Here is a 27643-nt window from a genome sequence, read left to right on the forward strand (position 1 = left end):
AGGGCGCCCACGCCCCGTCGTGGCGTCCTGGTGGTGGCCCAGGCTGGCCAAGGGCCCCGTTTCCCCCAACGTGTAAACCCTGGCATTGCACACGGGAAACGTACGGTAAATACTCACTAATGATGATGATGAAACAACCTGCAGGTGTGAGAGCAGGTGCGTAGAGGAGGCAGGCACAGGGTTGTCTCCAGGGCCCTCGTGTGTGCGTGTGTGATGCCAGGACCTCCAGTCAGAGTTCCTGACCCAGACACTGTCTCCGGGGACGGGGGTCCTGAGGCTTCGAAACCGGGTGGACCTGGGCACACACACTGTCCCCACTCTTGGGGTCACCTTGGGGCAGTGGATTTATAGAGATTCAGACTCATGTACCATACCATCCACCCACTAAAATGTGCAATTCAGTAGTTTTTGATACACTATTAATTTATACGTTACATTATTATATACACAAAAGAATGTGCCATAGGACCTGTGTAAGCGCACGACTCGCAGGCATTCGTTGCGTTCAGTGTGGCGCAACCACTCCTGCTATTTCCAACACTTTCTATCACAGCACAGCGAAGCCTCCTGCACGGCCCCTGGCAACCTTGAAGCTACTTAGCATCTCCGCGGAGTTCCAGGTTCTGCGCACGGCCTAGGAACGGAACCCTACAACATGTGGCTTCTCTCACTGAGCATCAGGTCCTCAGGGGTCAGCCCCATGGCAGCAGGTGTCAGTGCCTGGGCCTGCTCTGCAGCTGTGCGCTGATCGTTGTGTGCCTGGACCACAACTGGCCTACCCACCCGGCTGCTGACGACACTTGGGCCGTTCCCACCTGTCATCCACCTAGTTTGCTCCTACAGACTTGGATTCCAGGGGAAGGAGAGTGAAGCCTGCCCTGCAGGGACGCGGCCCCGTACGGCCCCCGCCAGCCTCCGCCAGAGCCCCTCCCGCCAGCCTCCGCCAGAGCCCCTCCCGGGGAAATCATCGCTGTCATTCCCATCCGAAAGGTCCTCATCCTGCCCCCATCTCCATGGCACCTGCTACTCTTCTCACTTTTATTTTGTAAACCTGCTCGGGGGCATTTCAGTGAAGCGGGTTGTTTCGTGCTCGCCTACTTCTAAGAACCGCTTGCGCCCGTTCAGACCTCGGGCATCCTGTCTGAGACCTACGTCAGGCATCGTGAGGACGGGGATGGCTGGGGCCGGAAGGCCCCCACCCCAGGGCCGCTGCTGATCAGGCAAGGCCTGCGGGGCCGCACACCTGGCCGGCAGGTGAGCCCCGGGGCAGGACGCGTCACGGGTCCGCGCGGCGCGGGGAAGGCGGCCGGCTTGTCCGCGGGGCTGCACCCGCCGGCAGGGGGCGCGCGCCCTGCTCCAGGAGCCCGGCCGAGGGGCCAGGTGCGCATGCGCCGCGCAGGACGCTTTCCGGCAGCGTGGCGGAACAAGCCGGCCGTTTCGCGGCGTTTGACGACCTCCGCGCTCCGCGCCCGGCGGCAGGCTTGGCGCCATGGCGTCGCCCTTCAGCGGGGCGCTGCAGCTGACGGATCTGGATGACTTCATCGGGCCGTCTCAGGTGCGCCTGGAGGGGGACCCAGGGAGCCCCGCCGCGTCCTCGGCGCTCCTGGGGGAGAGGGAGGCCGAGGCCGCCGGGGGGTCGGGCTCGTGACGCTGCCTGCGGGGCGCCCGCGCGGGGGACGTGCCGAGGCCGGGGGGCTGTGCGGGCGGGGGAGGGCGGAGGGGTCGAGGAGGGGGGAGGCGGGGGGGGAGGGAGGAGGGGGCACGGGGAGGGGGGTGGCAGGGGGTGCTCAGGTGCCGGCGCGGGCAGGCGCCGGCCTCCTGCCAGAGATGCGCACGCGGCCCCTGGGCGTCCTGAGAACGATGAGGTCCAGGTGAGGTCAGAGGTGAGGTCAGAGCCCGGGGCGCGCGGCGGGGCTGCTGTCCCCGCTGTCCCCGTCCCCGTCCCCGGGCGACTGAGCCGCGATGAGCGCTGCCCCCGGCGCCCCGACTGCCGTCTCCTCCCGGAGCAGGACTGCATCAAGCCCGTGAAGGTGGACAGGCGGCCCGGAAGCGGGGTGGCCAAGATCCACATCGAGGATGACGGGAGTTACTTCCAGGTCAGTCCGGTGAGTTCCAGCCCAGGTGACCAAAAGCGCAATTTTGCTGCTCTTTCCAGTGAGGAGCACGAGGATCGTGGGGCCTTCTGCAGTGGTCGGATTCCTTGTCATCAAGGCCAGGAGGATGTTGCTCATAGTGATGCTGCTCCTTAGGTGGTTACAGCGTAACTAGATCCCGGCCTAGTCGGCTAGGAGGACTCCCAAGAATGGCCGTGCCATCCCAGGGACCACAGGCATGGGCGCACCTGGCACGGGAACTCCTCCAGGCAGGGGAGGAGCCTCCAGTGGCACATGGCAGGGCTGGGGGGGACAGGGATCGGGCATTCACAGGGAGCGAACAGGCCCCCTGCTCAGGCCAGGAGAGTGACCCTGAAGCACACCGCAGCCCCTGCCCAAGCCAGCCCAGCCCAGGGGAATGCCACCTTGGGGTGGGGTGGGGCCCACCTATGAAGGGGTCCAGGAGAGGTGCGGCCCTGCTGTCCCAAGCAGCAGTGGTTGATTTGGAAAGAAGTTGGGAAGCTTATTCTCTTGGCACGAGATCAAAGCCTGAGCCTTTATGCCCAACTAACTCGAAAGTTAGGGTACTTTCAGTTCTGAGCTCAAAATGGGGTTTTGGTGTGAAGCGTAGCCCTGATGAGCTGGGCTGGAAGGGAGACCCCGTCTCCTCAGCCCCCCAGGTCCCATTCTGGGCCCCTGGAGCTCGCCTGGCCCTGGCTCACACTCTTCTGAGCGTATAGGGAAGTACAGGGGCTCAGCTGGGTCGCTGGCACCTGGGGAAGTGGCAGGGGGTCAGCCAGGACACCGGCGCCCACACCAGGTTCTGCATCTGTTTGCCATCTGGCTGTTGCCGCCCGTGTGTCTGTCCCCTCCAGGGCTGCTGCTCTTCACTGAGCAGAGCACCACCTCTCTCTGCCCTCTCTGCCTTCATCTCAGCCTTGCCTTTCTCATCCTGCTGTTGGTCTCCGGCCTTTGACGTTTTCCCGTCTTCACAGCTGCACGAGTGCAGACTAGGAACCTCTGTGCGTGAGTGCAGACAAGTCACCTGCTTCTCTGCAGCTTTAACACCCACATTCCACCCCTGACAGGCTACAGGCCTCATTAATACGATTCTGATGTGCCAGCTGATCCTGTACCAAAGATAGAATTTGATGGAGCTAATTAAGTCTAGAATACATATGGAACGTACATATTTCTGTAATAGATATTTAATCTTTAAAAATCCCATGGCATTCAAAGCCAGCCAACTTCCGTGTTGGTTGTCGGAGTTGTGAGCCAGAGAATAAAGGTTTCCTGTAGGTTCTGTCATCGTGAGAGCTCATGTCCTTGTGGCTGCAGGACGGAGGGACCCAGAGGCTGGAGAAGGCAAAGATCTCGCTGGATGACTGCCTGGCGTGCAGTGGCTGTGTCACCTCGGCGGAGACCGTGCTCATCACTCAGCAAAGCCACGAGGAGCTGCGGAAGGTCTTAGATGCCAACAAGGTAAGTGGTGGGCAGTCTCGGAGACTTTAACTTGACATCAACCCCCGTATCCTTAGCTGTTGCCTTCAAGGGCAGCTAATCTCCATGTGACTCCCACATTTTTAAAGTGTCATCAGCGGGATCTCAATACTTCAGCGCTACGCTAAAGTGTTGGGCCCTCCACGTGCCTAAACATGACATGTCCTGACGGAGGTAGGGCACGCTGTCTCCAGCACCAGACCACGGGGACTCCGTGTGAAACACACCAAGTGAGCACGTGCCCCTTGCTTTGCAGACGGCAGCCCCGGGGCAGCAGAGGCTGGTTGTGGTTTCTGTCTCGCCCCAATCCAGAGCTTCGCTGGCTGCAAGATTTCAGCTGAGCCCTACGGACACTGCCAGAAAGCTGACCGCATTCTTCAAGAAGATCGGTAGGCACCAAACGTCGTGTGAGTGCTGTAGCTCAGTGTGGGGGGGGGGGGGGGTCCCGTGAGGGGGCTCCTCAGGCCTCCGAGTCCCTGAATCCAGACACTCCAGACTGTTCGGAGTTGACTTCAGCCTGAAGTTTCGGTTTGACAAACGGGAGCTGTGCCTTAGCGGGGAGCCCCCTGAGTCTTCTCTGTGCTCTCCCAACCTGGAACTCACCCACTCCTCTCATTGGTTTTACATGATCATCATGAGGCCCGTTTCCCAGGTCCCCGTCAGGTTGTAGCTCAGATCCACTTTGGGTGACTTCTGTGTGTCAGGAGCTGGGCTGGGAGGTCGTGGACTGGGCACTGCAAAGGGTGTGGCTTGGTCCACAAAGGGTGTGGCTGTCACCGTGGGCGCAGCTGGGGCCATCCCACTGTCCTTCGTGGGGGTGAGGTGGTGCTTGCCTTGCAGGGGTGCACTATGTGTTTGATACCGCCTTCTCGAGGAGCTTCAGTCTCCTGGAGAGCCAGCGCGAGTTTGTGCAGCGGTTCCGAGAACAGGCCAACTCCACGCAGGCCTTGCCTGTGCTCACGTCCGCCTGCCCAGGTGTGTCCACGCTGCAGGTCGCGGGTAACAGGAATGCTCCGTGCGGCAGCGTAGGCTTCTGGTCTCCTCGGCAGGGGGAGCCACCTTGAGAGTCCCTTAGCTCCCCAGACTACGATCTCACAGATGCCAGTGGCCAGTGAGCGACAGCAGAGCAGGGGCAGTCTGGGACCATAGCCCCTTGTACGAGTAGCTCCACCCCAAGAGCATCATGTCACTCACTGGCTGGTGAGACGGCCCTTTTGTTCCCTGTGTCGACCGCAGGCTGGATCTGCTATGCTGAGAAGACGCATGGGAACTTCCTCATCCCTTACCTCAGCACTGCCCGGTCCCCACAGCAGGTCATGGGCTCCCTGGTCAAGGACTTCTTTGCCCAGCAGCAGGTAACAGGAATGTTCCATCTGTGAACCATTCACTGCCATTGTCCTGAAAGATGAGCCAAGATCTATAATGTCCACAGGCCCCTACAAAGAAGCTCGCTCACATCCTGGCCACTGGCTGGCTGTGTCACCCCCACCTCACCTGATGGGGCCCCCTTTTACTGCTGGGTCAGGCAGCAATTCCACATTTCCACATTTCTCGGCAGCATTTGACCCCCGACAGGATCTACCATGTGACGGTAATGCCGTGCTATGACAAAAAGCTGGAAGCTTCCAGACCAGACTTTTTCAACCAGGAGCACCAGACGCGTGACGTGGATTGTGTCGTCACCACAGGTGTGGGTCCTGCTGCCCTGAGTCCAGGGCATGGATGGCGTTGCCTGGGTTCTGCCCACAGGCCCCGGCTGAAGCTGCCATCCCCTGTGCACGAGGCACCCCCCGCCCTCTCCTCGGAGCCAGGTCCTACTTCACAGCTTCACAGCTTTACAGCTGTACCATGATCTTGGTGACCTGTGATCAATGGGCTCCCCTCACCCCCCCCGCACTACCTGAGTGTTTGCCCTAAAACAGTCTGCGTGGGAGGTGTGCCAAGATTGTTGTCAACTGCTCTGACTCATGTGGGTCTCCCCATTTCTGAGTTGAGCAGCCTCAGAGAGTCTCCCAGGTGCTTAAAATACAGAGAAATAAACGCTCAGGAGCCCGGACAGCGGTGGGGAAAGGCTTCCTGCATGAATGTGGCCCTGTCCACCTGTGGGGAGCCGTGACCACACTGCCGTGGGCGCACCTCGGGGATGGGCCTGCCCACCCCCCGCCGTGCCACCCACCGTGAGGGTGGGCCGCAGGTCTGGGGAGCAGGCTGGCTCTTCTGAGGGTCTTCAGAAGTAGAGTCCTTCCTCGCCTCTGTGGCCAGGCTCGTCCTCCACCCTCAGGCCAGGAGGTGGGCGTTTGGGTGTCCAGAGCCAAAGCACAGGTTGCAGACGATGGGAGTTTCCTCAGTGTTTTTTTGTGGAGATCTCAGCTGAAGAGCGTCTGTGCTGGGGTCTTGTTGTAGGAGAAGTGTTCAAGTTGCTGGAGGAAGAAGGGGTGTCACTCTCAGAACTGGAGCCAGCCCCCCTGGACAGCCTGTAAGTCAGCATCTCCTGCGGCAGAGGGGAGCGTGTAGTCTGGCGTCAAGGTGCTCGTGACGTTGGTTGGGGGTTGCAGGTGTCCTGGCAAGCAGCAGAAGTGAGAACATGGGGTAGGCCCCGTCCCCTTCCTCTCCCCCGCCATGGCTTCCTTCTGCGTGATTCCATGTCTGCCCTGTGACTTGTTCACAGAGGTGGTAAAGTTCACGAGATGGCCAGTGGCCACCTAACTGATGGTCATCGGAGCTGACTCCAATTTGACACAGGTCTGAGCTCCCCAAACAGATTACTTGACAGCAGGACAGTCATCCTCCCACCTGAGCTACCTTCTGACACCCAGAAAAGGCCCCCAGGTCTTGGACTCTTTTCCCTCAAGTGTGAGAGACAAAGGTTACCCGAAACCTCCATGGACAGTAGCCCTGCTACCACCTGAGGCCATGCCTTGCTCCCCAGGTGCAGCAGCATGTCTGCCCAAGAACCCAGCAGCCATCGGGGTGGGGGCTCCGGGGGCTACCTGGAGCACGTGTTCCAGCATGCAGCCTGGGAGCTCTTTGGAATCCACGTGGATGAGGTCACCTACAGACCCCTGAGGTCAGTGGGAAGGGCTGGCGCTTGGGGACAGGGCAGCCCATCAGGTTCCCTCGCTGAGCTGGGCTTGGAGGACAGCAGGTTGGGTTTGATGAAGACCCAGGGCACCAGGTAGGAGCTGAGCCCTCCTGTCTGGCGAGAACTCTCCAGAGCTCTGCCTCCCCATCACAGAGGTCAGTGTCCCTTTGCACCCCCCAGTGGTCTATGGGCTGTGGTGGCAAGGTGGTGTGCCTGGCACAAGGGATGTCCTGACACAACGCCCCGCCCCGGGGCCATCCTCGGGAAGCAGGGGGCTCCCATCCTAAAGATGAGGAAACTTAGCAGAAGTGAGCTTTCCACCCTCTCCTTCCTCACTATCCACCAAAGAGCCAGGTAGCTCGACCAACGTGCCTGCAGGGGTGGGAACGGGAGGGAGCCCAAGCTGTGCTTCCCTCAGGAACAAGGACTTCAAGGAGGTGACCCTGGAGAAGGAGGGCCGCGTCCTGCTGCACTTTGCCGCAGCCTACGGCTTCCGCAACATCCAGAACCTGGTGCAGAAGCTCAAGCGAGGGCGCTGCCCGTACCATTACGTGGAGGTCATGGCCTGCCCCGCAGGTAGCTGTGGCGTGGCCTGCTCCTCAGAGACCGCGCGGGGCCCTTACCAGTACCAGGGCTGGGGCAGCGTCCTGCCAGGGCAGGAGGGGTGGAGGAAGCCTGGTCTTCTCCCCCGCCTGGGTGGTCGGGGGGCGCAGGACAGCCGGCGTTGAGAAGCGGTGTGCCATGCCCCCGAGCGCAGGTGTCCTCCTATAATTGCTCTCACCTGTCTTGTCTCCTCCAGGCTGCTTGAACGGCGGAGGCCAGCTCAAGGCCCCCGACGTGCCCAGCAAGGAGCTTCTCCAGCAGGTTGAGATGCTGTACGGCATGGTTAGGATGGAGGTGCCGGAGGACGTGCCTGGCGTCCAGGAACTGTATAGGAGCTGGCTGCAGGGTGAAGGCTCAGAGCAGGCTGGCCGTCTGCTGCACACAAGCTACCATGCGGTGGAGAAGGCCAGCTCCGGCCTCAGCATCAGGTGGTAGGAGGCCTCCTCACAGGTCTGCTGGGCCGACCACAGCCAGTCCTGGGACCCCAGGGATTGCCCCCAAAACACCGAGCGGCAGGGATGTGTTGGAACCCACACAGAAACAGGACTCGGACCCATAGCCAGTGAAGGTGATCTCAAGCCTGCACTCACCCAGACTCCCCATGGCAGGAGGCCAGAGGTTCCCCAAGGTCCCAGAACCTCCCCATGGGCCCAGGTCTGTGAGCAGTGTCCTTGTGAGGGCCTGTCTTGTGAGCAGCTTAAGGCAGAGCTGGGATCCCTCCCCATGTCTGGAGTCACCTCCCTGAAGCAGGGTCGGCCAAGCTAGTCAAGCTCCTTGCCCAGGGTGAGGAGCCCTCCTGCACTGGTCAGCAGTGGACGCTGGCAGGAGAGGAGCACCCAGCCCACAGCACCTGTGCTGGGGATGGAGTACCTGCCCCACCTGGAACTGGGTATTGAGGACGCCGTGGCTTCTGGGACCTGAGAACTTGCGTTTCTGGGCAGTGTTCCAGGTGGGAAGCAGGTTCTGTTGATTAGGCAGGAAGTCCTGTCCCACAGCTGGGCCCCCCCCCCCCCCCCGACTGGGTGGGGGAGAGGACAGATTGTGCTGAGCCCGCCAGGCCTGTCACCACAGAGCTCCAAATCTAATAAAGGGATCTCTCTGAAAACGGTTCCAAGTCCAAGAGCATCCGGCAGCATCGAGAAAGAGGCCTTTCACAGCTTTATTCATAGTGCACCCTAGCACACCGCTTCCCAAACACCCAGGCCTCAGGGGTCACATGCACCCCAGAGAGGGCCTCACGTGTGCAGTGCCCACCCTCCAAGGCTGGGAAGCCTGCTGGGCAGGGCCATGGAAGCTTACAGAGGCAATCCTCCTCAGCTCCGTCGGCTGAGGGTTGAAGGAGAAGAGCTGTGATGCTTGGCTCCACGGCGGGTCCTCCTGGGGCTCACTTCTGTTGGGGTGTGCCCAGGAGCCCCCACTGCAGTGCCAGGAGGGCCCGGGCCTGCGGCTGCAGCGGCTCAACCGCCCGCTGGAAGCTTGCCCGCTCCTTGCAGAGTGCCTCCAGGACCTCGGCCGGGGCCGCCTTCCCCGTGAACTTGCGCACAGGCTCTTCTCTGTGGGGAGAGGGGGCGCCATGGGGACCCTATTGGGGACTGCTGGTGGGTGTTGGCAGGGGACGCTTGAAGACCCTGCTGCGAGCCAGCCCAGTAGCCAGTCCCCTGACACCTCCTGCAGAGCCCAGGTGACAGCCAAGGAGGACCCGAGGACAGCAAGCCAGCCACGAGGCAGCCTGCTCTCTAGCACAGCCCCTGGGGTGAGCACAGGGCCCCCACAAGAAGGCCTGGGATGCCGACCAGTACTCACGCCACCCTTAGGAAGGGATTGTAGAGGAGCTCCTCGCTCAGGGTGGACGGCACTGTGGGCATATCATCCTCGTCCCTCTTCTGGAATGACCACAGGCCCTTGTCACAGCTTTATCTTAAGAGCCCCCAGGCAACATGGCTCCACTCAGCCCCACCACTTCCCAGAGACGGGAGCAGAAGGGCTGCCTTGCCCGGTGTGGCCCTTGAGGGCGGCCACCCCTGGACCAGGGTTACTGGCTGCCCAGCCCCTGCCCAGGAGGATACCCCGAGCTAAGGCAGGAGTGGTCCTGACTCCCCCTGCCGTGCCCCTCCTCCCGCCTAACCGTCACCCACCCTCCAGACCTTGGGGAGGACAGGGAGGAGCGGCCGCACCTTGGCCCAGGACAGCTTAGCTCTCACGTGGTCGTTGCCCGGCTCCACTTTCTGTGCAAACTCCAGGTTGCCCAGCGTGTGCTCGTGGCCGCAAAACACCTTCTGGAGAAAGGAGGCACTCAGGGGGTGCACAGTGCTGCCACCGGCAGATGGGGGGGTGCTCACCCGGGCGGCCTGGCCCCCCGGCCCAGGACCCCAACACCACCCGGACCCGGTCGGCCTTGGCTCGGGCTGGTGAGTCTTGGTTCTGCACGCGGGAACGGGCACAAGTCAGCCACAGCGTGTGCGGCCAACCAGAGCCCGAAGGAGGGAAGAGGAGGGGCGGGGAGGGGGCGGCCCTCACCGTATCGGGGGGCAGCGTGCCCAGGATCTGCGTCAGGCTCTCGTACATCTGCTGGGCTGTGCTCTCCAGGCGCAGGCCACAGCCGGCCACCGACAGCGCATCCCCTGGGGGGCACGGCAGGTAAGAGGAGGAGGGGCTGGGCCGGAGGAGCGGGGCGGCGGGGCGGGGCAGCCGGTACCAGAGAACACCGCAGGCGGGTCCGGACACTCCTCTTCCCACAGGAAGTAGCTCATGTGGCCGGAGGTGTGGCCCGGCGTTAGGAGGCAGCGCGCGTGAATGGCCCCGAACTGCGGCAGAGGGGCGGACGGCGGTGAGGCGAGGGGGGGCCAGGCCCGCTCCCCGCCCTCCCGGGCGCGCGCTCACCCGCAGCTCCTCGCCGTGCACCAGCCTGCGGGTCAGCGCGCAGATGCGCTCGTCGGCGCCCAGCACCGCTAGCCCCGGCCGCAGCCGCGCCAGCTCCGCGTTGCCCCGCGCGTGGTCCCTGCGGACGGCCGGGCCGGGGTCACACCGGGGTCGCGGTGGGGCAGGGGCGATGCCCTCGCGCCTCGACCCGCCCCGACCGCGCTCACCAGTGGTGGTGGGTGGTTAGCACGGTCGTCAGTGATACCCCCTCCCGGCCCACGATCTCCAGCAGCTGAAAGGCACGGGAGTTAGGGAGATTCGGAAAGGCGAGGTGGCCGCCCCCTGCCCGCCCCGCGCCGGGGCGCCAGCGGCGAAGCAGGGGGAGTGCGGTGGGGAGACCCAGGGGGCGAACGACCACGGGCACCGGGGAGGGGACACAAGTCAGAGGCGGCAGCCCCGAGATACGCGGCGAGCCGTGCGCGCCAAGTGCGCAGGGAGCAGGGAGCGGGGCGCCGAGGTGGGGGGCCCAGCGCTCCCCGCCGCCCGTAGGTTGCCCTCACCCTCTTGGGCACGGCCACGTCCACGGCCACAGCCTCCCGCGTGCGCTCCTCGATGACAAGGTACATGTAGTTATCCTCGAGCACGGGGATGACCTTGACCTTCATGGTCGCGGAGCTCAGGCACCCCGTGTCTTCCAGAGACGCTCCGCGCCCTTTCCTCCGGGCGGGGGCTTCCCTCTCCAGGCCCCGGCAGGGCTGCGCGAGGGAGGGGTCAGAAAGGGAGCCCGCTCGCCGCTCCGCCGACTTCCCGGAGCACCGGTACGGGAGCGCACGCCCCAGGCTCCAGCCCGGCCGGCCGGTGCAGACGCCAGGCCCCCGCGCCGCCGCCGCTGCCGCCGCCCCTGCGGCCACACCGCCCGCTCCGCGCTCCGGCCACGCCCCCGCGACGACGCAACCGCCCGGGGCCGCCCCTCCCGCTAACCACGCCTTCCCAGAGCCCCGCCCCCTGCCCCCCCGCGCGTTCTGCCTAGGCCACGCCCCCCGCGGCGACGCAACCGCCCCTCCCGCGCCGCTAGCCCCGCCCCTGCCCCTCCGCGCCTCCCCTTAGGCCACGCCCCTCCCGCCCCGCCCCGCTCCTGTCCCCGCTGCGCAGCCGGGGCCCCGAGCTGCAACCTTGCCCGCGGGGGCTGCGCCTGCCCACTGCGCGGACCGCCTCACCGACGGCCGGACGGAGGGGGGCCTCGGCGCTGGCCACGGGCCTGAACGGAGCGCGGCCCTCGGATGGCCGCCGCCAACGGCCCGGGCCCCGGCGCAGGGAGCTGGCGTGCGCGGCCTGGGGCGCGCGCGTGCCTGGGGGGGGCGGCACGCACGCCCGGTCCCCCAGCGCTTCCTCCGCGAAGCCCTCCCGTCGCCGGGGCTGAGCCGGGCCTCCTGAAGCTCCCAGCCCCTACCCTCCGGCTGGGGGCGGGGGAATCTGTAGGTCCGTCCGCCGGCCCAACCAGAAAGGTCGGCATACAGAAGGCGCCTACTGTGTGAATCCCCGCGCAGCGCAGGGCCTCGCTGCTTCTGTGCTACCGCCTCGCCTGCGACTTCTCATGCGCTCCCGGGTCCAACCAGCGGTACCTGGGATAAGGGCGGAGTTGCCGGCGTGCACCTCCCGGATGAGAAAGCGAACCCGGACAGGATGGGGCCGCACAGGGAATGAGCTGAGAGGCCGCCTCCCCGGCCACCCAACTGCCCCGGCTGCCCTCGCGGGTGGGGGAGACCAACAGAGGCCTTGGCAACGCAAGCCAGTGTGGCGGCAACGGGCCCGGAGGTGAGGCAGCCCGCCCTTGGGGTGGCCACAGTTCCTTCTGCCCATGGAGCGTGCTGCAGCCACCAGGCCGGGGCCCTCACCCGGGGCCACTGAGAACGTGAGTCCCCCCCGGGGCACCTGTGCTGCTGCCATGGGGTCAGGCTATGCCCTCAGAGGCCAGGAGACACAGCCCTAGCTCCAGCGGCCTGTGTGGGGGGCGGGGGGGGGGGCGGAGGCCACGCCTAAGCCTGACACCCACCTGGGGCATGGGGGTGCCTCCTCAGGTTCTGCCCCAAGCCGAGGACTGGACAGCCAGCCTCAAGACAGAGCTTCCCTCAGATCTAGAGCTGAGTGAGGAACAGCGACTGCAGGTGAGTGTGGGGGCCCTAGGGTGCTAGCAGGAGGGAGGGACCCACAGGCACCCCCTCACCATAGACACCCACAGATCTCCAAGGAGTTGGTCGATCTGCAGATCACAACTCTTCAGCTGCAGGAGCAGCATGAGGCCGAAGTCTTTGAGCTGAAGAGTGAGGTGGGTGCTGATACGTGCCCACACGTGCCAGCCGGAGCGCATGGGGGGCTGGCACATCCTGGGGACCAGTGCTGTGGGGGGTCCCAGTGCACCCATGTGACTGTCCACACTGGTGGTTCCTGCGAGTCCCATCTGCCACCTGTGCTGTGTCCCCGTACGTACCCAGATGACGTGGACCTACCTTGGATGGCCTGGCAGGCAGGCGCAGCCACTCACCCGCTCACCTGCAGGTCCTATGGCTGGAGAGCCGGGTGCTGGAGCTGGAGCTGCAGCTGCATGGAGCTCGTACTGACCTGGGGCACTGCCGGGAGCTGGCACCGGGGCTGCAGCACAAGGCCCCGGAGCAGGGACACTCCACCCACCACAGGCCCCAGGTCGCCTTGAGTGCATGGAGGGGCCGGCTGGGCGGGAGCCCAGCAGGGGCCCAGCAGAGGCACAGCGAGGTCGGGACTGGCACTCTCGTACAGGCACAGCCTGAGGACTTCCCGGCCCCCAAGCATCAACAGCAGAAGCTGGGGGATGGCGTGGGTGCGCAGCCTCGTGGCTTGGGGCTCTGTCCAGATCTCCCCCAGCCCATGGTGGTGTTGGGCAATGCCAGGATCCCAGAGCCTGGGGTCTCCGCCAGCCAGCCCTGGTGCACCCCGCAGCTGCAGGGAGAATGGAAGCGAGTGCTGGAGCAGCACAAGGCCCAGAAGCAGGCACTGGAGGCCTGTGTGTGAGTGGCTGCCTCCCTCGGCGTGGGGAGGGTCCAGCCTGACCCCAGGCTCGGAGCGGCTCTTTCCAAGAGCAGAGGGAGTCCCGCCCGCCCCACCCCGGGCCCAGCTGAGCCTCATACCCGTGTTCTCAGGGTGGACCTGGGCCGGCGGCTGCAGGGGGCACAAGCAGAGGCCAGGACAGCTGGGCAACGACTAGCTGCACAAGCCATGGTGAGGCCCCGCCCTGCCCATTTTGACACCTAGTAGGGCGTCCTACAGTCGTGGAGTATGGGTTCAGGGCTACCCCCCCCCCCAGGTGTTGTCTGCCTGCCAAGGTCAGCTCCGCCAGGCCGAGGTAGAGAACGCCCAGCTGCAGCTGCAGCTCAAGAAGCTGAACGAGAAGTATGCCTTCCAGCTGCAGCGATGTGCCCAAGCTGTGGCCGTGAGCACTGGGGGCGGCCCCGTGCTGGGGGGGTGGCCCCATGCTGAGCGAGCGGCCTCAGGTCCCGGGGAGCCAGCCTAGCCTGGCTGTGCGCACAGCCCAGTCCACTTCACGGAGGGGACTGTGGGCAGTGTCCGCGTGGCAAGCCCGCCCCGCCCGCCCCTCCAGGAGTACACCAACCAGGCGGGCCGGGTGCCCACGGCTGCAGCCCTTCGCACGTTCCTGGAGACCACTCTGGAGGACATCAGGGCAGCGCACCGCATCCGTGAGCAGCAGTTGGCCCGGGCTGCTCGTGCCTACCGCAAGCGCCTGGCAGATCTAAGCCGTAGACACCAGGAGCTGCTGGCTGCCCACAGGTGGGCCCCTCCCTGAGACGGGCACCTTGGGGGGGGTGACTCTATGTGACTTGGCATGTGGTTTAGTGTGCAGCAGGTGCTGGCAGGCCCCAGTGGGGCACCCGGGACCCCCAAAGCTACCTTTGAGGCAGTCACCTCCGACCTGGAGCCTCTGCATCTGGCTCCCGCACTTGGTCACCCAGGAGAAGACCAGGCCAGGCTGCAGACCAAGCTCCAGAAGCTCCAGGCCCAGGTGAGCTCTCCCTGCTGCCCCCCACCGGCCCCACAGGCCCTAAGCAGCCTGCCCCGTTCAGCCGACACAGGATCCCTACCACAGCCCACCAGGCTCACAACGCTGCTCTTGTTCCCACAGAAGGAGCTCAGGGAAGCCTCCCAGGGGGGCATGCTAGAGCCACAGTGAGTACCCAGGGGTGGGGCTGGGGACCTGCAGGAGCATCAGTCATCCGCGCCCTCAACTCTGACTGCTGGGTGGGGTTTGGTTGCTGTGGTGAACAAGCTGCCCATCTGTGCTGTGGGGTTTGGGTCTGTATGGGAGGCAGCCATAATCACAGAAGGCCGAGTGCCTGGGGTGAATGGGGTCCTGACAGGAGAGGTCTAACCTTGAATGGAAGGTCACGGAGATCCCCTGAGGAGGGGCCATCTCAGAGAGACCTGGGTGACCTATGGATGACGGGGCATGGTGGACGGCCAGCAGAGGCCCTGGCCTTGGGACAGGATGGGAGCAGGCAGCCCGGTGATTTCAGTCCTTGCCTCTGGGCCTCCATGTTTTTAACTGTGCAATAGGGAGGATTTGTATCAGCCCCTACTGCCAGAGTTCTGAGAAGTAAACCCCTAGGGATGGGGGGTAGGCCCCTTATCAACATCTATACGGCACCGGGGTCATTGTCTGGCTTCACGGTTTAGCCCTCCGTGAGTGGGCCTGGGCTGCCCTGCCCCCACATGCTGATAGCTCAGAGGCCTGAGCAGGCCCATAGTGGACAGGTGGGCGCATGCTGTCCTGAGTCTGGTACTCCAACTTGAACAAGACCATTGGTCAGCACCTGGCCTGATGCTGGCCCTCATACCTGCCCTTTCCTGTCTCCCCACAGGGCCCAAGAAGCTGCTTCCTGGGCCCAGATCCACCAGAAGCTCCAGGACTTCTCCCATGGTACCCAGGTAATCGGCAAAGCCTGGCTGGGAGCCCCTCCTCACACTGTCCCATCTCATAGCTGATGCCCTCCCCCACGCCAGGCAGAGCTGGAACGCGAGCGGGCACAGCTACTGGTACGGGCCACAATGGCTGAGGAGCAACTTTCTGAGCTACAGGAGTACGTGGACCAGCACCTAGGCAGGTGGGCTGGCTGTGACCTGAGGACCCCAATCCCAGGCACTGAGACAGGGCTTGTGGACAGCCTGGCAGGTGACTAATGCTGACCCCTCCATGCAGGTACAAACAGGAGATCCTGAGGCTGAGGAAGCTGACGGGTACGGAGGATGCCTAGAAAGTGGGGGCCACACCTTCAGTGAAGCCCCAGCACCTGAAGACCCGAAGCCGCTAGCCAGTTGTCAAACCACAGCAGAACTCTTCACAGCCAGCGTGGAGGCCTCCCCACTACACCTCCTTGGGGTGGGGGTTATTCCTCTCAGCCCTCCACCTAACAAGAGTCAGGACGTAGTCTGCTGAGTCTTTATTGTGTCCAAATAGTCAGCCAGCTGGAGAAGTGGGGGCCCCAGGGACTGAGGCAGAACTGGGTCCTGGGGGGACCTGACCAGCTGGGCTACCACTATGGACGTCATAGGCCCAGACGCGGTCCAGACCCTCACCCAACACGGCCACAGGCTGCCAAGTGGGGAGGGGGAAGCGCCCCGACACCACTCGAGCCCCTTCAGGCAGCTCCGCCTGCAACTTGTCTTCCAGCAGTGGGAGCTGTGGGAAAGAGCAGAGGGTAGCGTGCACAGGACGGGAGGTGACCGCCCAGCACAGCAGGTGCTGCGAGGCTGGCCTGGGCCTCCCCTGGGGCGGGCTGCCGCCCCCGCCCCCAACCTACCACGCTAGGCGCCAGGAACACAGACACGTTGTGGCAGTCCCTCAGGTTCACCTGCAAGAAGACGTCACCCCAGGAGAGTCAGCTGCCCGGGCAGGTGGCCAACCCAGAACGGGAACCGTGGAAGTCAGACGTGGGGCATGAGGGGCTCCAGGACTCCCTGGGTTACCTTCCAGAGATCCTGGCAGCAGAAGCGGACGCTGCCCGCGCAGCCCGCCCTCCAGGCATGCAGCCGAGCCAGCCCCACTAGCCACGGGTTCAGCTCGTAGCCCAGCGCCGGGCGAAGGCCACACCTGTGGGCCGCCAGCACCTGCGGGCACAGGACACCGTGGGGACTGAGCGGTGGCGCGGTGCGCGGGCCACGGCCGCCCCCTGCGCCAGGTGCTTACAATCCTGCCGTCGCCGGAGCCCAGGTCCACCGTCTTCCCGGGACGGCCTCGCAGCAGCGTCAGCACGTGCTCCACCTGCCTGGCGCTTGCCCCCACATAGGGCACCTGGGCAAGGAGCAGGGGCGGGGTCCCCTGACCTGACCCACGCGGCGGCGGGGCCAGCGCCCTGTCTGCGCCCCGGCCCCGCCCCTGCAGCCGCAGCGGCACGGCGCCGACCCCCGGCCCCAGCCTCGCCCCCGCCCCGCAGCCGCTCGGCCCTGCCCCCGGTCGGTCCCGCCCCCCAGCCGCTCCGGCCTCGCACCTGCAGCCCCCCAGGCGGCCCCGCCCCGCACCTGCAGCCGCAGCGGCACGGCCCGGAAGCCCGGCTGCAGCAGCAGCACCCACACGGCGTAGGCGGCTAGCCCCGAGCCCGCCGCCGCCTGCAGCAACCCCAGCGCCCCCAGCCGCCGCTCGCGCAGCTCCGTCAGCGCCTCGCCCGGCTCGTCCGGCTCCATGGTCCCCCGCCCCAGCGTCCTCCCGGGCTCCGGGAGAGCGTCCCCGCCGCGGCGCCGGAAGGGGCGGGCGGAGGCCGCGGCTGGGCGCCGGAAGCGCCCCCCGCTCGCGTCCGACCGGGGGCACGGGCCCTTCCCGCGCGTTCCGCCCCGTGCAGGCCCGCAGGGGGCCTGGGCCCGGGAGCCGGTGGCTGCCCGTCCCCGCGCAGGGACGACACGGCCGCCGACCTGGGGGGGGAGGAGGAAGGAGAGGGCGGCGGCGGGGGTTGGGGCGCTCGCGGCCCCCGGGGCCCCGCAGCGCCCGCCGAGCCCGCGGCAGGTGCCCCGCTGAAGAAGGCAGGGCAGGGGGCGCCGCGGCGGGAGAGGCGGAGACCCAGAGGGCAGGGGCGCCCAAGGCCGGTGCGCTTCAGCCTTCCGCTCCAAGGAACGCCCAGAACGCGGGGGTGCAGCGGGGCCTGGCGCGGCCGGGGCGTGGGGAGGCGAGCGGGCCGCGGGGCCCCGGGTCGGGCGCCCTCCTCGGCCCGGCGCCCTCCTCGGCCGGCGCCTGCACCCACACGCGGCCCTGCGCGGGAGCCCAAGGCCGCCGCCCCCGGTCCTGAGAGCCGGGTGTGCAGGGTGGCAGGAGACCCCGCCCGGAGCCGGCCGCAGCAGCCCCTGTCCCTTGGGGCTGTCAGGCTCCCCCAGCCCCCCAGAAAAGTGGTGCCCCGGGCTCTAGAAGACAATAAAAGCTTATTGCGAGAATGCCCCCAAGCACACTCCTCGGGGTCGCCTCCGGGCACGGCGCAGGTGTGTGCCAGCGAGCGCATGTGCCCCAGGGCCCCGGGGCCAGCTCCCGCAGCCCCACGGCCATGCCCGCCCCCAGCCTCTCCCCTCGGCACTTCCCCCAGGGCAGGTGTGCAGCCTCTGGCCCGGCTTTGAGGCCCGCCCAGGAGCATCGGGGGCTCCTGTGACCCGTTAGCCGCACCCACTGCCGCTGCCTCTGCACTTTATGGAACGAGCATTGGTTGCAAGTTAGCATGTTGTGGAGGCTGGGGCGGGAGGCTCAGGCACTTCCTGGGGCAGGTGCACAGGTACCGGGACCCAACCAAAAGCCCCCCCAGGGAGGCTGCCCCACGTGTTTTTGGACACTGGTCCCAGACGCTGCGTACAGTGACCCCAGGTGTGGCCAGGCCTCCTTCCTAGGAAAGGCAGTGGAGAGACCAGAAAGTCAGGACAGATGCCAAGGCTGAGGATGCTGCTTAGCCCTAAAGAAGAAGCCGTCCTTGGGGCCGCCTGGACACTGCAAAGCCTCCCGACGGGAGGAGGAGGATCACCTCATCTCCTCCTCCTCCTCTGGGCTGTGCTAAGATACTCCTGGGGAAGGGGACGGGGCCGACGGGACAGCCACCTGCAGTGCAGGGAGGGGTCCAGGCCGCAGCTCACTCTGTATGCTTGTCAGCGTGTTGATGGTTTTCAAAGCCACGGGCTGGTCCTGCTCTCGGGTGAGGGGATATCAACGGAGAGGAGGAGAGGCCTCGGGCCTGAGCCCCCAGCTCTGAGCACGAGCTTGGAAGAAGAGCAGCAGTGAACCTCAGGAGGGCAGGTGGAGCGCACCTCCCCTCCCTGAGATTGTCAGCGGGACCCGGAGGAAGTGGCCCTGTGTCTGGGCCCTGCACGGACCAGTCCCTCTCCGAGACTCAGTTCCCGCCTGAAAAATGACACGGCCTCTGGCCTCCAAGCTCACTATCAGCCCCTTCCCAGGTGTAGACTGGCAGGTAAGGATGGGATGCTGCTTCCAGGGCTCAGGCCATCAGCCCACACATCCCCCCACCACACCTGAGCTTTGGCTTTCTCAAGGATTGTGGGGCTGGGGTGAGCCGAGTCAGGTCGTCCCCAGCTTAGGGGCCTCTGCCTGCACCCCCACCCCGGGGGCACTCAGCCTAAGGGCCCCAGGCTTTGTCCCAAACTGCACTGGCCTTTTGTGTGGCTAAGGCTGAGGAGGAATGCGGAGGCAGCAACAATGGGCCCAGTGGCGGGAAATGGTCCTCAGATACACCATTGTGTACCCCTGCCCTCCAGAAACAGGCAGCATGCCCGACCCTACGGGAGACACTCCCACGAGGCTTCAAGCCATGTTAGGATGCTCTGCATGTCGCAAGACCCTCAGAACAGCAGGGCCCATTCTTCCCGAGAGTAGGATGGGGCCAGGACAGGTCTGCTGGGTCCCGGCAGGCTGCAGAGGGAAGTCCGGCACCCCACCCGATTACAGCCCCTCACTGTCAGGCGATGAGTGGTGTCTGCCTACCTGCCTCCCCAAAAGGACCCCACCCAGCCAGGACTTTGGGAGTTCCAGCCCTCCCCCACTCCCACCCTGAGCTACAGAGGCACCTGCCGTGCAAGGAAGGAGCCGCGGGGCTGAGGCGAACAGGGGGGTAGAGTCCCTGCTCCCCGCCAACCTGCACAGCAGCTCCTCCCCGAGGGCCTGGGCCACTGACAGTCCCCCTCACTGGCCGGGTGGCCTGGACGAGACACCGCTGCCCCAGCCTGTGTCTGAGGCAGAAATGCACAGTCCCCAGGGCGGAGCGACTCGGCCGAAGGAGCACCAGCGAGGCACGGGATGCTCGTCTCCACCGGCTAAGGGAGGCAGCGCTCTTATCCGTTACCATTACCGCCACCAGCTCAGAGGCGGCGGCCCGGTGGGAGCCCCCCGGCCCCCGTGCCCGGCTCCCAGGTCCCTCAGTCCAGGGCCACCTCGCAGGGGTGGGGGCGGCTGGTGTGGGCAGCTCCGTAGGCTCGGCTGAACTCCTGGAAGTGAGGTGCACAGCCCAGCCAGGCCTCCCCAAAGTGGCTCTAGCCCATGAAGAAGAAGGTGCCAGGCCCCCCCCCCCGGACGCCGCAATGAAGCGGGGTGTGGATGGAGGCCTGGTCCCCGACTCCCCCGCCAGAAGAGTGGCCTCTGTGAGAACAGACTCCTGCAGCTCCTTGTCGTGGGCAACCCTATGGATGGTTCCATTGATCACTGTGGGGAGACACGCTGGCCAGTGGCGTGCAGGGGACGGCAGCCCCCAGGCTCTGTCACCGCGGAGATACCAAGTCGCTCGCTGGTGCACGCAGCCAGCAGGAGCTCAGTGTGGCTGCAGGGCCTGCGGGCACCTGGCACGAGGGGAGATGGTGAGTGCAGGTCCTGCCCTCCCCTGCATGCCCCCCACCCCACCTGGAGGCAGGAGGGAAAGGGCAGGCCTCCAGACCCTCCCCTCAGGGCCTGATGACAACTGAGGCCCCAGGGCCCCCAAGGGAGCCTGTGGGCACACGCCCCGAAGACACCCTGTCTTCATGGTGACCCTTGCTGTGCCCGGCATGCAGGCACGTGGAGCAGGGGTCTGGGGCACACGCTCACATCTGCCTTGCACGCACATACCAGTGTGTGGCCACCCAGGCCACCCCGCTGGCTCCCCGGAGCCGCTTCCCTGGCCCAAAGACCAGCCCAACCCAAGCGGGTGGCAGGACATGACCGTGAGCTTTGGGGTCTCCGGCCCGGGGCCAGGGGGCAGAGCAGAAGGATACCCTCTGCTGTGGGGTCAGGCTCCAAGCTCCAGGAAAGTAAAGAGCTGGGCCCTGTGCCCTGCAGGGAGGCAAGGCCGTATCTCCATGGTGACCAGGCACACACTGGACTTTTGCTGCACTGGACTGGGGGAAGGAGGACGGTCACGCTGGGCCAGGGAGCCCTGGACAGCTTTGCCAGGGGCCTTGATTGTGTCCCCCTGCAGGCCCTCCCCCAGCCCCTCAAGGACCGAGAGTTGGGCCAGCTGGTTCCCTAAGCCAAACCCTGAGGGATCTCCCAGCCCTTTCTGACCCTCCCACCCATCCTCACTAGCTGTGCGCTCCTTTTTTTTTTTTTTTTTTTAATTTTTTATTTACTTATGATAGTCATACAAAGAGAGAGGCAGAGACATAGGCAGAGGGAGAAGCAGGCTCCATGCACCGGGAGCCCGATGTGGGATTTGATCCCGGGTCTCGAGGATCACGCCCTGGGCCAAAGGCAGGCGCCAAACCACTGCGCCACCCAGGGATCCCAGCTGTGCGCTCCTTAACAACCCACTTCGCTCTCACTCCTCAGTCTCTCCCTCCTATAGTGCGGAGGACAGGTGCGTCCCCACCCAGCGCCCAGCCCCGGGGCCTGTGGCCGCAGCTCTGGATGCCTGTCCCTGCACATTTTGAAGCGGAAGGAGGCCACCCGGCAGCTGATGTCGGGGTGCAGGGTGGCCTGCAGGAAGAGGGCCTGGCGCTCACGGGGCCCCAGCCCTCGGCTAGTAGCAGCTCAGACCCCCAGCTGCCCGCTCTGCGAACACCTGCGCGCCGGCCAAGGGCTGCGCATGGGGGCTGGGGCGGGTACGGCCAGCGGACCCCGTCCCCGCACACGCCAGGACAGCTGACACATGCTGTCCCTGCACACGCCAGGACAGCTGACACATGCCGCCCGGCTCCTGGGTCAGGCTGCTGCGGACAGGACCGCAGGGCAGGCGCTCAGGCGGGGCGCCCGCACCCCCTGTGCCCGCACCCGCCCGGCTGCTCATACCTGCCACTCCAGCTGCAGTGATGCTTTGAGCAGCCAGGCGGGTGGCGGGGCAGGAGGCCAGAGCAGAGTGTGCAACAGCAGCGCGAGGGTCCTGTGGTCCCCGGGCGCCCTGCGCACCCCTGCACCCGCCGCACCTCTCCTCTGCGGGGCAGCCCGTGGGGGCCGGGCCCAGGAACTTTCCACCAATCGCGGCGGTGCGCGTGGGGCAGGAGGCAGAGCCTCTGTGGGGCCGAGTGGGGGGGGGGGGGGTGGACACCGAAGCCCGAGCTCCGGCCTGGCGGGCTGGGTGTCACCCTGTCGCCCCCACGACCCCCGCACCTCCGCCTGCGCCCTGTCTGCCAGCCCTTGACTGGGGTCAGGGTGGGAGTACCCCTCACTGGAGCCCCTGGTGGGGAGGTGGCCCCTTCAGAGACTGGATGGGGGCTTCCAGTCCCCATCCTGCCCTAGAGGTGGCACGGTCCCCAGGGATGAGGGGCCCGATGCTGGCCCCCAGGATCAGACCCCCAGGAGGTGCAGACCAGCTGAAATGAGGCCAACCCTGGGCAGGTGTGGAGGCTGAGGGAGAGATCTCCTGGTGGCAGGGACATCCCCTGAGGGCGGTGGAGGGGGGGCTGCAATTCGAGGCCTGGCACAGGAGCAGACTGCCCTGGCAGGGGCCCAGAACAGGGTCAAACCCCGGGTCAGATCACAGAGGCCTTAGGCACAAAGCCAGGAGTCCAACCATGTCCTCCAACCCTCGACGTCACGGAGAGCTTTAACCAGGGTCTGCAGGAAACAGCATAGATTGCCACCCGCGGTGTGAACCCTCCACCCCACTACCCCGTACCCCAGCCCTCCAGCTACACCCGGCCTGAAGGGCACAACGGACAGATGGGGACGTGGCCCCAAGGGAAGGGGTACAGGACACCCCTTGCTCTGGGCAAGGAGCATGAGTAGCAGCCAAGACAACAGCCAGAGGCAGGTCAACTTCAGTGTCTATCGGCAGATGACTGGGTGAATGAAATGTGGCCCATCCACCTGTGGACTATGATTCCATTGTTTCTTCGTTAAAATAATTTTTTTATGATTCCATCATAACAAGGAAGGAGATCCAGGAGCTCCTAGCTCCACCAGTGGAACACACCACTCCTGGTCTCCAGGTTGTGGGCTCAAGCCCCACGGTGGGTACAGAGATTACTTAAAAATAAATCTTGGGGGGCAGCCCCGGTGGCGCAGCGGTTTGGCGCCACCTGCAGCCCGGGGCGTGATCCTGAGGACCCAGAATCGGGTCCCACGTCGGGCTCCCTGCATGGAGCCTGCTTCTCCCTCTGCCTGTGTCTCTGCCTCTCTCTCTGTGTGTCTCTCATGAATAAATAAATATAATTTTAAAAAATAAATAAATAAATAAATAAATAAATCTTGGGGGCGGGCAGCCCCGGTGGTGCAGCGGTTTGGTGCTGCCTGCAGCCCGGGGCGTGATCCTGGAGACCCTGGATCAGGTCCCGTGTCAGGCTCTCGGCATGGGGCCTGCTTCTTCCTCTACCTGTGTCTCTGCCTCTCTCTCTCTCTCTCTGGGTCTCTATGAATGAATAAATAAAATCTTTAAAAAATAATTAAAAAAAATAAATCTTGGGGGCAGCCCCAGTGGCGCAGTGGTTTAGTGCTGCCTGCAGCCCAGGGCATGATCCTGGAGACCCCGGATTGAATCCCACGTCAGGCTCCCTGCATGGAGCCTGCTTCTCCCTCTGCCTGTGTCTCTGCCTCTCTCTCTCTCTCTCTCTGTGTCTCTCATGAATAAATAAATAAAATCTTTAAAAAAAATAAATAAGTCTTAAAAAAAAAAAAAAGCAGGGGGTGGGGAGTGGAGATTTGGACACCTGCTCCAGCACGGATGACCCTTGAGGGCGTTATGCTTGGTGCAATCAGCCAGACACAAAAGGACAAACACCATCCGACTGCACATCTGTGAGGGCCTGGAGTTGTCGAGTGCACAGAGGCAGAAGGTGGGTCGTGGGGGGCAGGGGCCGGGGCAGGGTGTGTAACGAGGACAGAGCTCCAGCTGGGAAGATGAAAGACAGACCAGCTGCACAGCGATGGGAATGTGCCAGACACTTGACTGTGCAATTGAACATGGTGAGGACGCAGATTTTACTCCACTAAAAGTGAAAGAGGCGGACAGGGCCATGCTGGGCACTAGAAGGCAAAAGAGGCACCGGCAGGAGGGGAGAGGGCGCTGGGTTTAGCAGCACCGCGCTGCCCAGGGGCGCCCATCCCCTTCCCCGCCTTCCAGCCAGTCCCTGCAGCGTTCGACCCGCCGGGTCTCCGAGCCAGCCAGTGGGCTCCGGGCGCCCTCTGCTGGCGGTGTGGGGCCTCACCCCCGCCAGCCTAGGACCCCCGGCTGCCCAGGATGAGTAGGTGCCTGTGGGTGCCTGCGGGAAGGGTTCCTCACCAGTGCCTGGTCCAGAAGGGACACACACATGGCCTGAGCCATCTTCTCATCACCAAGCTTCCCCTGCCCAGGCCTCCTACCCAGAGCCAGGTAGTAACGCCAAATGTCACCCACAGAAAACCTGGACGGGGGGATGCCTGGGTGGCTCAGCGGTTGAGCGTCTGCCTTGGGCTCAGTTCCTGATCCTGTAGACCTGGGATCAAGTCCCACCTCGGGCTCCTTGCGGGGAGCCTGCTTCTCTCTCTGCCTGTGTCTCTGCCTCTCTGTGTCTCTCATAAATAAAATCTTAAAAAGAAAAAGAAAAAGAAAACCTGGACAGGGGCCACCTCTCTTCATACGTGCTGCTGCCCACCAGCAAAGCACCTGGGTGGTGTTAACCATCACCTATTGCTGCCCATGGGGCGGAGAGCCCAGAAGGCCATGCCTGCCCGGGATCGTTACGAGAGCAGTGACCAGACACGCTGCAGGTGCTCAGTCAACACACAGGCAAGGAGTGTGTGCACCAATGAGTAAATGGGTGAGCGAATGACATCCCAAACCTCAGGCAGCTCCTCCAAGTCTATGCTCAGCATGGGGGCTCCTTCACATGCCCCCAGCTCCAGACCCTTCAGGGTCCTGACCCTCCCCAAGGGCCCTCTGTCCATTCCCACCCAAAACCCAGTTCTTGGCAGGAGCCACACCTGATGCTGGGGGAGGGTCCCAGCTGAGCCATACTACAGCAGGAGGGTGACCCCAGAGGGCAAAGGGCAGCCGACAGGAAGCCCAGAGTACTTGGGGCATAAGCAAGGAGCACTCATGACCAGGGGAGGTGCTGGGCTCCTGAAGGACCTGGCCAAGCAACAGGAAGGCAGGGCAGATCCCATGGGTGATGGGGGCAGGAAGAGGACCCGTCTGCTTGCCCCTAAGCAGCTAACCCAGGGTGCCCAGCGACCCCGTTAGGCCGGGTCTGCTAGCTCCTCTGACCCCCCTTCAGCGGCACCTCGTTCCCCTGACCTTCACCCCCAGCAGAATCCGGCTCTGCCCACCTATGGATGCTGTATCTGGAGACACGTGGCAGCAAGGTTCCTGTCGTGGGGATGTTTTCTTCCCTTTGACAAGAAATCCGCCCCCAATACACCTTGCATCTTCTGGAGGAGCCAAAAATGCAGCTGCAGATTGATTTGCAGCTGAGCTAAAAATAACTACCAGGCTCCAGCCAGGGCCCAGGAAAATATCCCATTGCTAGGAGACAGCCGTTCCTGGGAGACAGCCATTGCTAGGCAACGGGGTTGCTGTGGTGACAGCTGGGCCCTGAGTCATGCTCAACCCGGGCTGCTCCGCCCCTCTGCCCCTGGCAGGTCGGGCCTGGGTCCCGGGAGGAGAGGCGGGGAGCAGGGGTTGCAAGGCAGTAAAGGGGCCCGCCCTCTGATGCCCACAGCCACCGTGGCCACCCGGGCTTCCAGGTTCCCACTCCTGTGGGTGCCCGCTCTAGCCGCTGAGTGGCCAGGACAGCTGACACGGCCCCCGCCCCCCACGTGCCTTGCAGGCCTCCCCACCAGGAGCTGGGCACTGGGGCAGAGGCAGGGAGGTTTGCAGTGTCCATCTGGCCCTGTGCCTGCACAGCAGAGGCTTCATACTGGGCCATTTACAATCATGCATGGGGCTCTCGCCACCTGTGCTGTGCTAGGTGCCGGGCTGACCTTCCGGGCACCCCCTTGGACCCCACACCTATTTGGCAGGAGAGGAAGTACTTAGCTGAACCCCCTCCCCCGGGGAAGGGAGGATCCGAGCCAGGCAGGTGGCTGCAGGGCACATGTACCCATAGCCCCGCAAGGAGTGGCTGGAGGACCCTCCCGCGAGGAGCCTCAGGAAGCCCAGAGCTGCTGCCCCAGGCCTCAAGGGCCTCGAGGGTTAACGAGCCTCCTTGTGACAGTGGCTCCCTGTCTCAGAGAGGGGTTTCAGGGTGGGATTTGCCAGCAGCCTTTGCTCTTCACCCTCCCGTGACTAAAGAACTGGAAATCTCTAGCAGTCTGGAGTGGGGAGACCTCCGTATCCAGGTGTCAGGGCAAGGAGTGCTCCAGGTGAGGGAGTGTTCCAGGTGAGGGAGCACCCAGGTGACATGATGCTCCGGGTGAGGGAGCACTCCAGGTGAGCGGTGCTCTGGTGATGGCCTGATGCCGAAGGTGAGGAATGTGGCCCCGAAGGGCAGCCATCCCCGGGAGGATGGAGGCGGCCCACCTTGTAAAGTGACGCCCGTGTGCCGTGGGGACGGCAGTAAATGCCCGGGAGCCGTGGAGGACAGAAGCCAGCTGGCCACCGCGTGCAGAGGGGAGCGGAGCCTGCAGGGATTTGGGGGGCAGGCCCGCGGCACTGGTGCACACTCCTCTGAAGACAGGTTTCTGTCGCTCAGATTCTTCCGGCCCCTGAGGGCACAACTGGCGGCCCCTGAGGGCACAACTGGCGCCTGCGGAGAACAGGCATGAGACGAAGCCTCGCCCTCGGGTCACGCATTGTCCATGCTGTGGCCACCAGAAGGCCAGCCTGCCAGCCCGCACACCGGAGGGGACTGGGCGAGGTGGACAACACTGCCCCCTTCACCCCAAAGTCTGCAGGCAGCCTGCTCCGCCAGCCCAGCCGAGCTCCCTGCTTTGACCAGAGTGGGCACAAGGACGAAACTGCGCTCCCCCGGCCTCCGGCCCCCGGAGCACCTTCACCCCAGCAGGAGCGACCCTGCACCCCCCAGCGGTCGGCGTGGCTCCCCCTCAGCTGCCCCACCTCCCAGCAGCCCCACTGGGTCCTGTTTCCCATCAAAACACAGCGAACACCAGCTGTCCTCATTTTCCCAGACCCTCTCTCCGGGGCTTCCTTAAGGCTCTTTCTCTCATGTGAAGACCTGCCTCTGCTCTCCGACACCTGATCCCTCCCAGGAGACCCCAGGATGGGAACCATTAGCCCCCCGTTCCCCACTCTGAGCCCTTTAGCCAGGAGGGAGCCGCACCACTGTCCCCACCACACCCCACCCGGGCCCGCCCCAGCCTGGTCTCTGCAAAGGGGCCCCTGCCACCTGCCTCCAGTGGCTTCAGACAGAACTCACCACCCTCAAGACCTCAAAACCCAAACACTGGTGCGCACTCCATCCGGGATGGCCTGGCCCGTTGTCAGGTCCTCAGGGTCTCCCGGCAAGTGTCCTGTCCTCATGAGCCACACCACCACCACCCTCCCCAGGTCACCGTCGTGTGGCCCTCTTGAACTTTCATGGCACTGGCCACTCTCTGAAATGATCTGGTGGTCACTTGTTTCTCGACTCTGCGTGGTGTGGGGGTGTCCCCACTGAGGGGTGGGGTCAGGGCCCAGCACCCAGCAGGTGCGCTGGAGATGCGAGGGCCCCGAGGATGACGAGCAGGGGCCCGGAGGGGGACGGCTGGGCCGTCCTGTCCCCCGCAGGTGACACCCAAGGGTCGCGGGCGCCAAAGAGCTGGCGGCGGGGCCCTGCTGGGCGCGCTCCCGGCCCTCCCGTCCCCCTCCCGTCCCCCCTGCCCCCCTCCCGCCACCCCGGCCGCGCGCCCTCCGCCGCGGGGTGGTGGTTGCCCGGGCGCCCGCGGCGCAGGGGCGGGGGTGCTGCGGACGGGAGCGCGCCATGCGCGCGGCGGGGCACGGCGGGCGGGGCGGGGCTGGGCATCCTCGGCGCCCCCGCCCGGGCTGGCCACGCCGATTGGCTCCCGGCGCCGGGAGCGCGCGAGGGCGCGGCGCGTCGAGCCGGGCGGGGGGCGCGCGCGGCGCCGCCGGCGGCCGCGGAGGAGCGCGGGGAGGAGGGCGAGGGG

At 64.9% G+C, this 27643-nt stretch overlaps 5 protein-coding genes across 17 annotated transcripts; 2 read left to right on the forward strand and 3 right to left on the reverse strand.

Moving 5' to 3' along the window:
• The first annotated feature begins 999 nt into the window (after positions 1 to 999).
• CIAO3 (cytosolic iron-sulfur assembly component 3) lies at positions 1000 to 8383 on the forward strand. 2 transcript variants are annotated; one of them, XM_025984716.2, is made up of 11 exons: positions 1000 to 1555; positions 2010 to 2105; positions 3432 to 3575; positions 3850 to 3982; positions 4434 to 4568; positions 4830 to 4948; positions 5152 to 5281; positions 5997 to 6069; positions 6523 to 6660; positions 7094 to 7251; positions 7475 to 8383. In XM_025984716.2, exons 1-11 carry the CDS (start codon positions 1490 to 1492, stop codon positions 7711 to 7713), a joined length of 1431 nt encoding a protein of 476 aa, XP_025840501.2. In that variant the 5' UTR covers positions 1000 to 1489; the 3' UTR covers positions 7714 to 8383. The 2 variants fall into 2 exon arrangements, with proteins under 2 accessions (XP_025840501.2, XP_025840502.2); XM_025984717.2 differs by having other exon boundaries at positions 2010 to 2096.
• On the reverse strand, positions 3286 to 11112 carry HAGHL (hydroxyacylglutathione hydrolase like). Of its 5 annotated transcripts, none has more exons than XM_072754214.1 (10): positions 10698 to 11112; positions 10365 to 10429; positions 10159 to 10276; positions 9974 to 10082; positions 9796 to 9899; positions 9453 to 9554; positions 9082 to 9161; positions 7457 to 8831; positions 5770 to 6153; positions 3286 to 4991 (listed from the first exon to the last, which is right to left on the reverse strand). In XM_072754214.1, the coding sequence occupies exons 1-8, from the start codon at positions 10800 to 10802 to the stop codon at positions 8663 to 8665; spliced, it is 852 nt and encodes a 283-aa protein (XP_072610315.1). In that variant the 5' UTR covers positions 10803 to 11112; the 3' UTR covers positions 3286 to 4991; positions 5770 to 6153; positions 7457 to 8662. The 5 variants fall into 5 exon arrangements, with proteins under 5 accessions (XP_072610315.1, XP_072610314.1, XP_025840507.1 ...); XM_072754213.1 differs by having other exon boundaries at positions 5770 to 6013; positions 9453 to 9551; positions 10698 to 11062; XM_025984722.2 differs by having other exon boundaries at positions 9453 to 9551; positions 10698 to 11062.
• A 345-nt stretch (positions 11113 to 11457) lies between these two features.
• CCDC78 (coiled-coil domain containing 78) lies at positions 11458 to 15610 on the forward strand. Of its 7 annotated transcripts, none has more exons than XR_012000695.1 (12): positions 11458 to 12049; positions 12216 to 12302; positions 12377 to 12463; positions 12694 to 13178; positions 13311 to 13389; positions 13475 to 13600; positions 13769 to 13956; positions 14030 to 14188; positions 14309 to 14352; positions 15045 to 15111; positions 15187 to 15287; positions 15383 to 15610. XR_012000695.1 is itself a non-coding variant. In XM_025984714.2 (12 exons), exons 1-11 carry the CDS (start codon positions 11996 to 11998, stop codon positions 15237 to 15239), a joined length of 1458 nt encoding a protein of 485 aa, XP_025840499.2. In that variant the 5' UTR covers positions 11458 to 11995; the 3' UTR covers positions 15240 to 15287; positions 15383 to 15610. The 7 variants fall into 7 exon arrangements, 5 of the variants coding, with proteins under 5 accessions (XP_025840499.2, XP_025840497.2, XP_025840498.2 ...); XR_012000696.1 differs by having other exon boundaries at positions 15191 to 15287; XM_025984714.2 differs by having other exon boundaries at positions 14023 to 14188; positions 15165 to 15287.
• Positions 15609 to 16953, reverse strand: ANTKMT (adenine nucleotide translocase lysine methyltransferase). Of its 2 annotated transcripts, XM_025984724.2 has the most exons (5): positions 16702 to 16953; positions 16370 to 16474; positions 16150 to 16290; positions 15984 to 16034; positions 15609 to 15862 (listed from the first exon to the last, which is right to left on the reverse strand). In XM_025984724.2, the coding sequence occupies exons 1-5, from the start codon at positions 16861 to 16863 to the stop codon at positions 15641 to 15643; spliced, it is 681 nt and encodes a 226-aa protein (XP_025840509.1). In that variant the 5' UTR covers positions 16864 to 16953; the 3' UTR covers positions 15609 to 15640. The 2 variants fall into 2 exon arrangements, with proteins under 2 accessions (XP_025840509.1, XP_025840510.1); XM_025984725.2 differs by lacking the exon at positions 16370 to 16474 and having other exon boundaries at positions 16702 to 16944.
• A 2481-nt stretch (positions 16954 to 19434) lies between these two features.
• Positions 19435 to 21640, reverse strand: METRN (meteorin, glial cell differentiation regulator). The gene is given in 6 exon segments (XM_025984726.2): positions 19435 to 19787; positions 19790 to 19858; positions 19930 to 20000; positions 21003 to 21138; positions 21141 to 21161; positions 21164 to 21640. Coding segments are annotated over 6 exon segments (759 nt in total). The 5' UTR covers positions 21414 to 21640; the 3' UTR covers positions 19435 to 19575.
• Between the last annotated feature and the right edge of the window lie 6003 nt (positions 21641 to 27643).

Source organism: Vulpes vulpes, chromosome 3, assembly GCF_048418805.1.
Source record: "Vulpes vulpes isolate BD-2025 chromosome 3, VulVul3, whole genome shotgun sequence".
Lineage (NCBI taxonomy): Eukaryota > Metazoa > Chordata > Mammalia > Carnivora > Canidae > Vulpes > Vulpes vulpes.

Excerpts from the sequence above, each read along its gene's own strand:
- CIAO3 (XM_025984716.2), top strand. The coding sequence starts at position 1,490 with ATGGCGTCGCCCTTCAGCGGGGCGCTGCAGCTGACGGATCTGGATGAC. Across the intron at positions 3,576-3,849 it reads AGGTCTTAGATGCCAACAAG|ACGGCAGCCCCGGGGCAGCA; the intron begins GTAAGTGGTGGG and ends CTTGCTTTGCAG. Across the intron at positions 5,282-5,996 it reads GGATTGTGTCGTCACCACAG|GAGAAGTGTTCAAGTTGCTG; the intron begins GTGTGGGTCCTG and ends GTCTTGTTGTAG.
- HAGHL (XM_072754214.1), bottom strand. The coding sequence starts at position 10,802 with ATGAAGGTCAAGGTCATCCCCGTGCTCGAGGATAACTACATGTACCTT. Across the intron at positions 10,277-10,364 it reads CTAACCACCCACCACCACTG|GGACCACGCGCGGGGCAACG; the intron begins GTGAGCGCGGTC and ends GGCCGTCCGCAG. Across the intron at positions 8,832-9,081 it reads AATCCCTTCCTAAGGGTGGC|AGAAGAGCCTGTGCGCAAGT; the intron begins GTGAGTACTGGT and ends CTCTCCCCACAG.
- CCDC78 (XM_025984712.2), top strand. The coding sequence starts at position 11,996 with ATGGAGCGTGCTGCAGCCACCAGGCCGGGGCCCTCACCCGGGGCCACT. Across the intron at positions 13,957-14,022 it reads GAGCTGCTGGCTGCCCACAG|TGTGCAGCAGGTGCTGGCAG; the intron begins GTGGGCCCCTCC and ends CATGTGGTTTAG. Across the intron at positions 14,189-14,308 it reads TCCAGAAGCTCCAGGCCCAG|AAGGAGCTCAGGGAAGCCTC; the intron begins GTGAGCTCTCCC and ends TTGTTCCCACAG.
- ANTKMT (XM_025984724.2), bottom strand. The coding sequence starts at position 16,863 with ATGGAGCCGGACGAGCCGGGCGAGGCGCTGACGGAGCTGCGCGAGCGG. Across the intron at positions 16,475-16,701 it reads CCGTGCCGCTGCGGCTGCAG|GTGCCCTATGTGGGGGCAAG; the intron begins GTGCGGGGCGGG and ends CTCCTTGCCCAG. Across the intron at positions 16,035-16,149 it reads GCTGCCAGGATCTCTGGAAG|GTGAACCTGAGGGACTGCCA; the intron begins GTAACCCAGGGA and ends GTCTTCTTGCAG.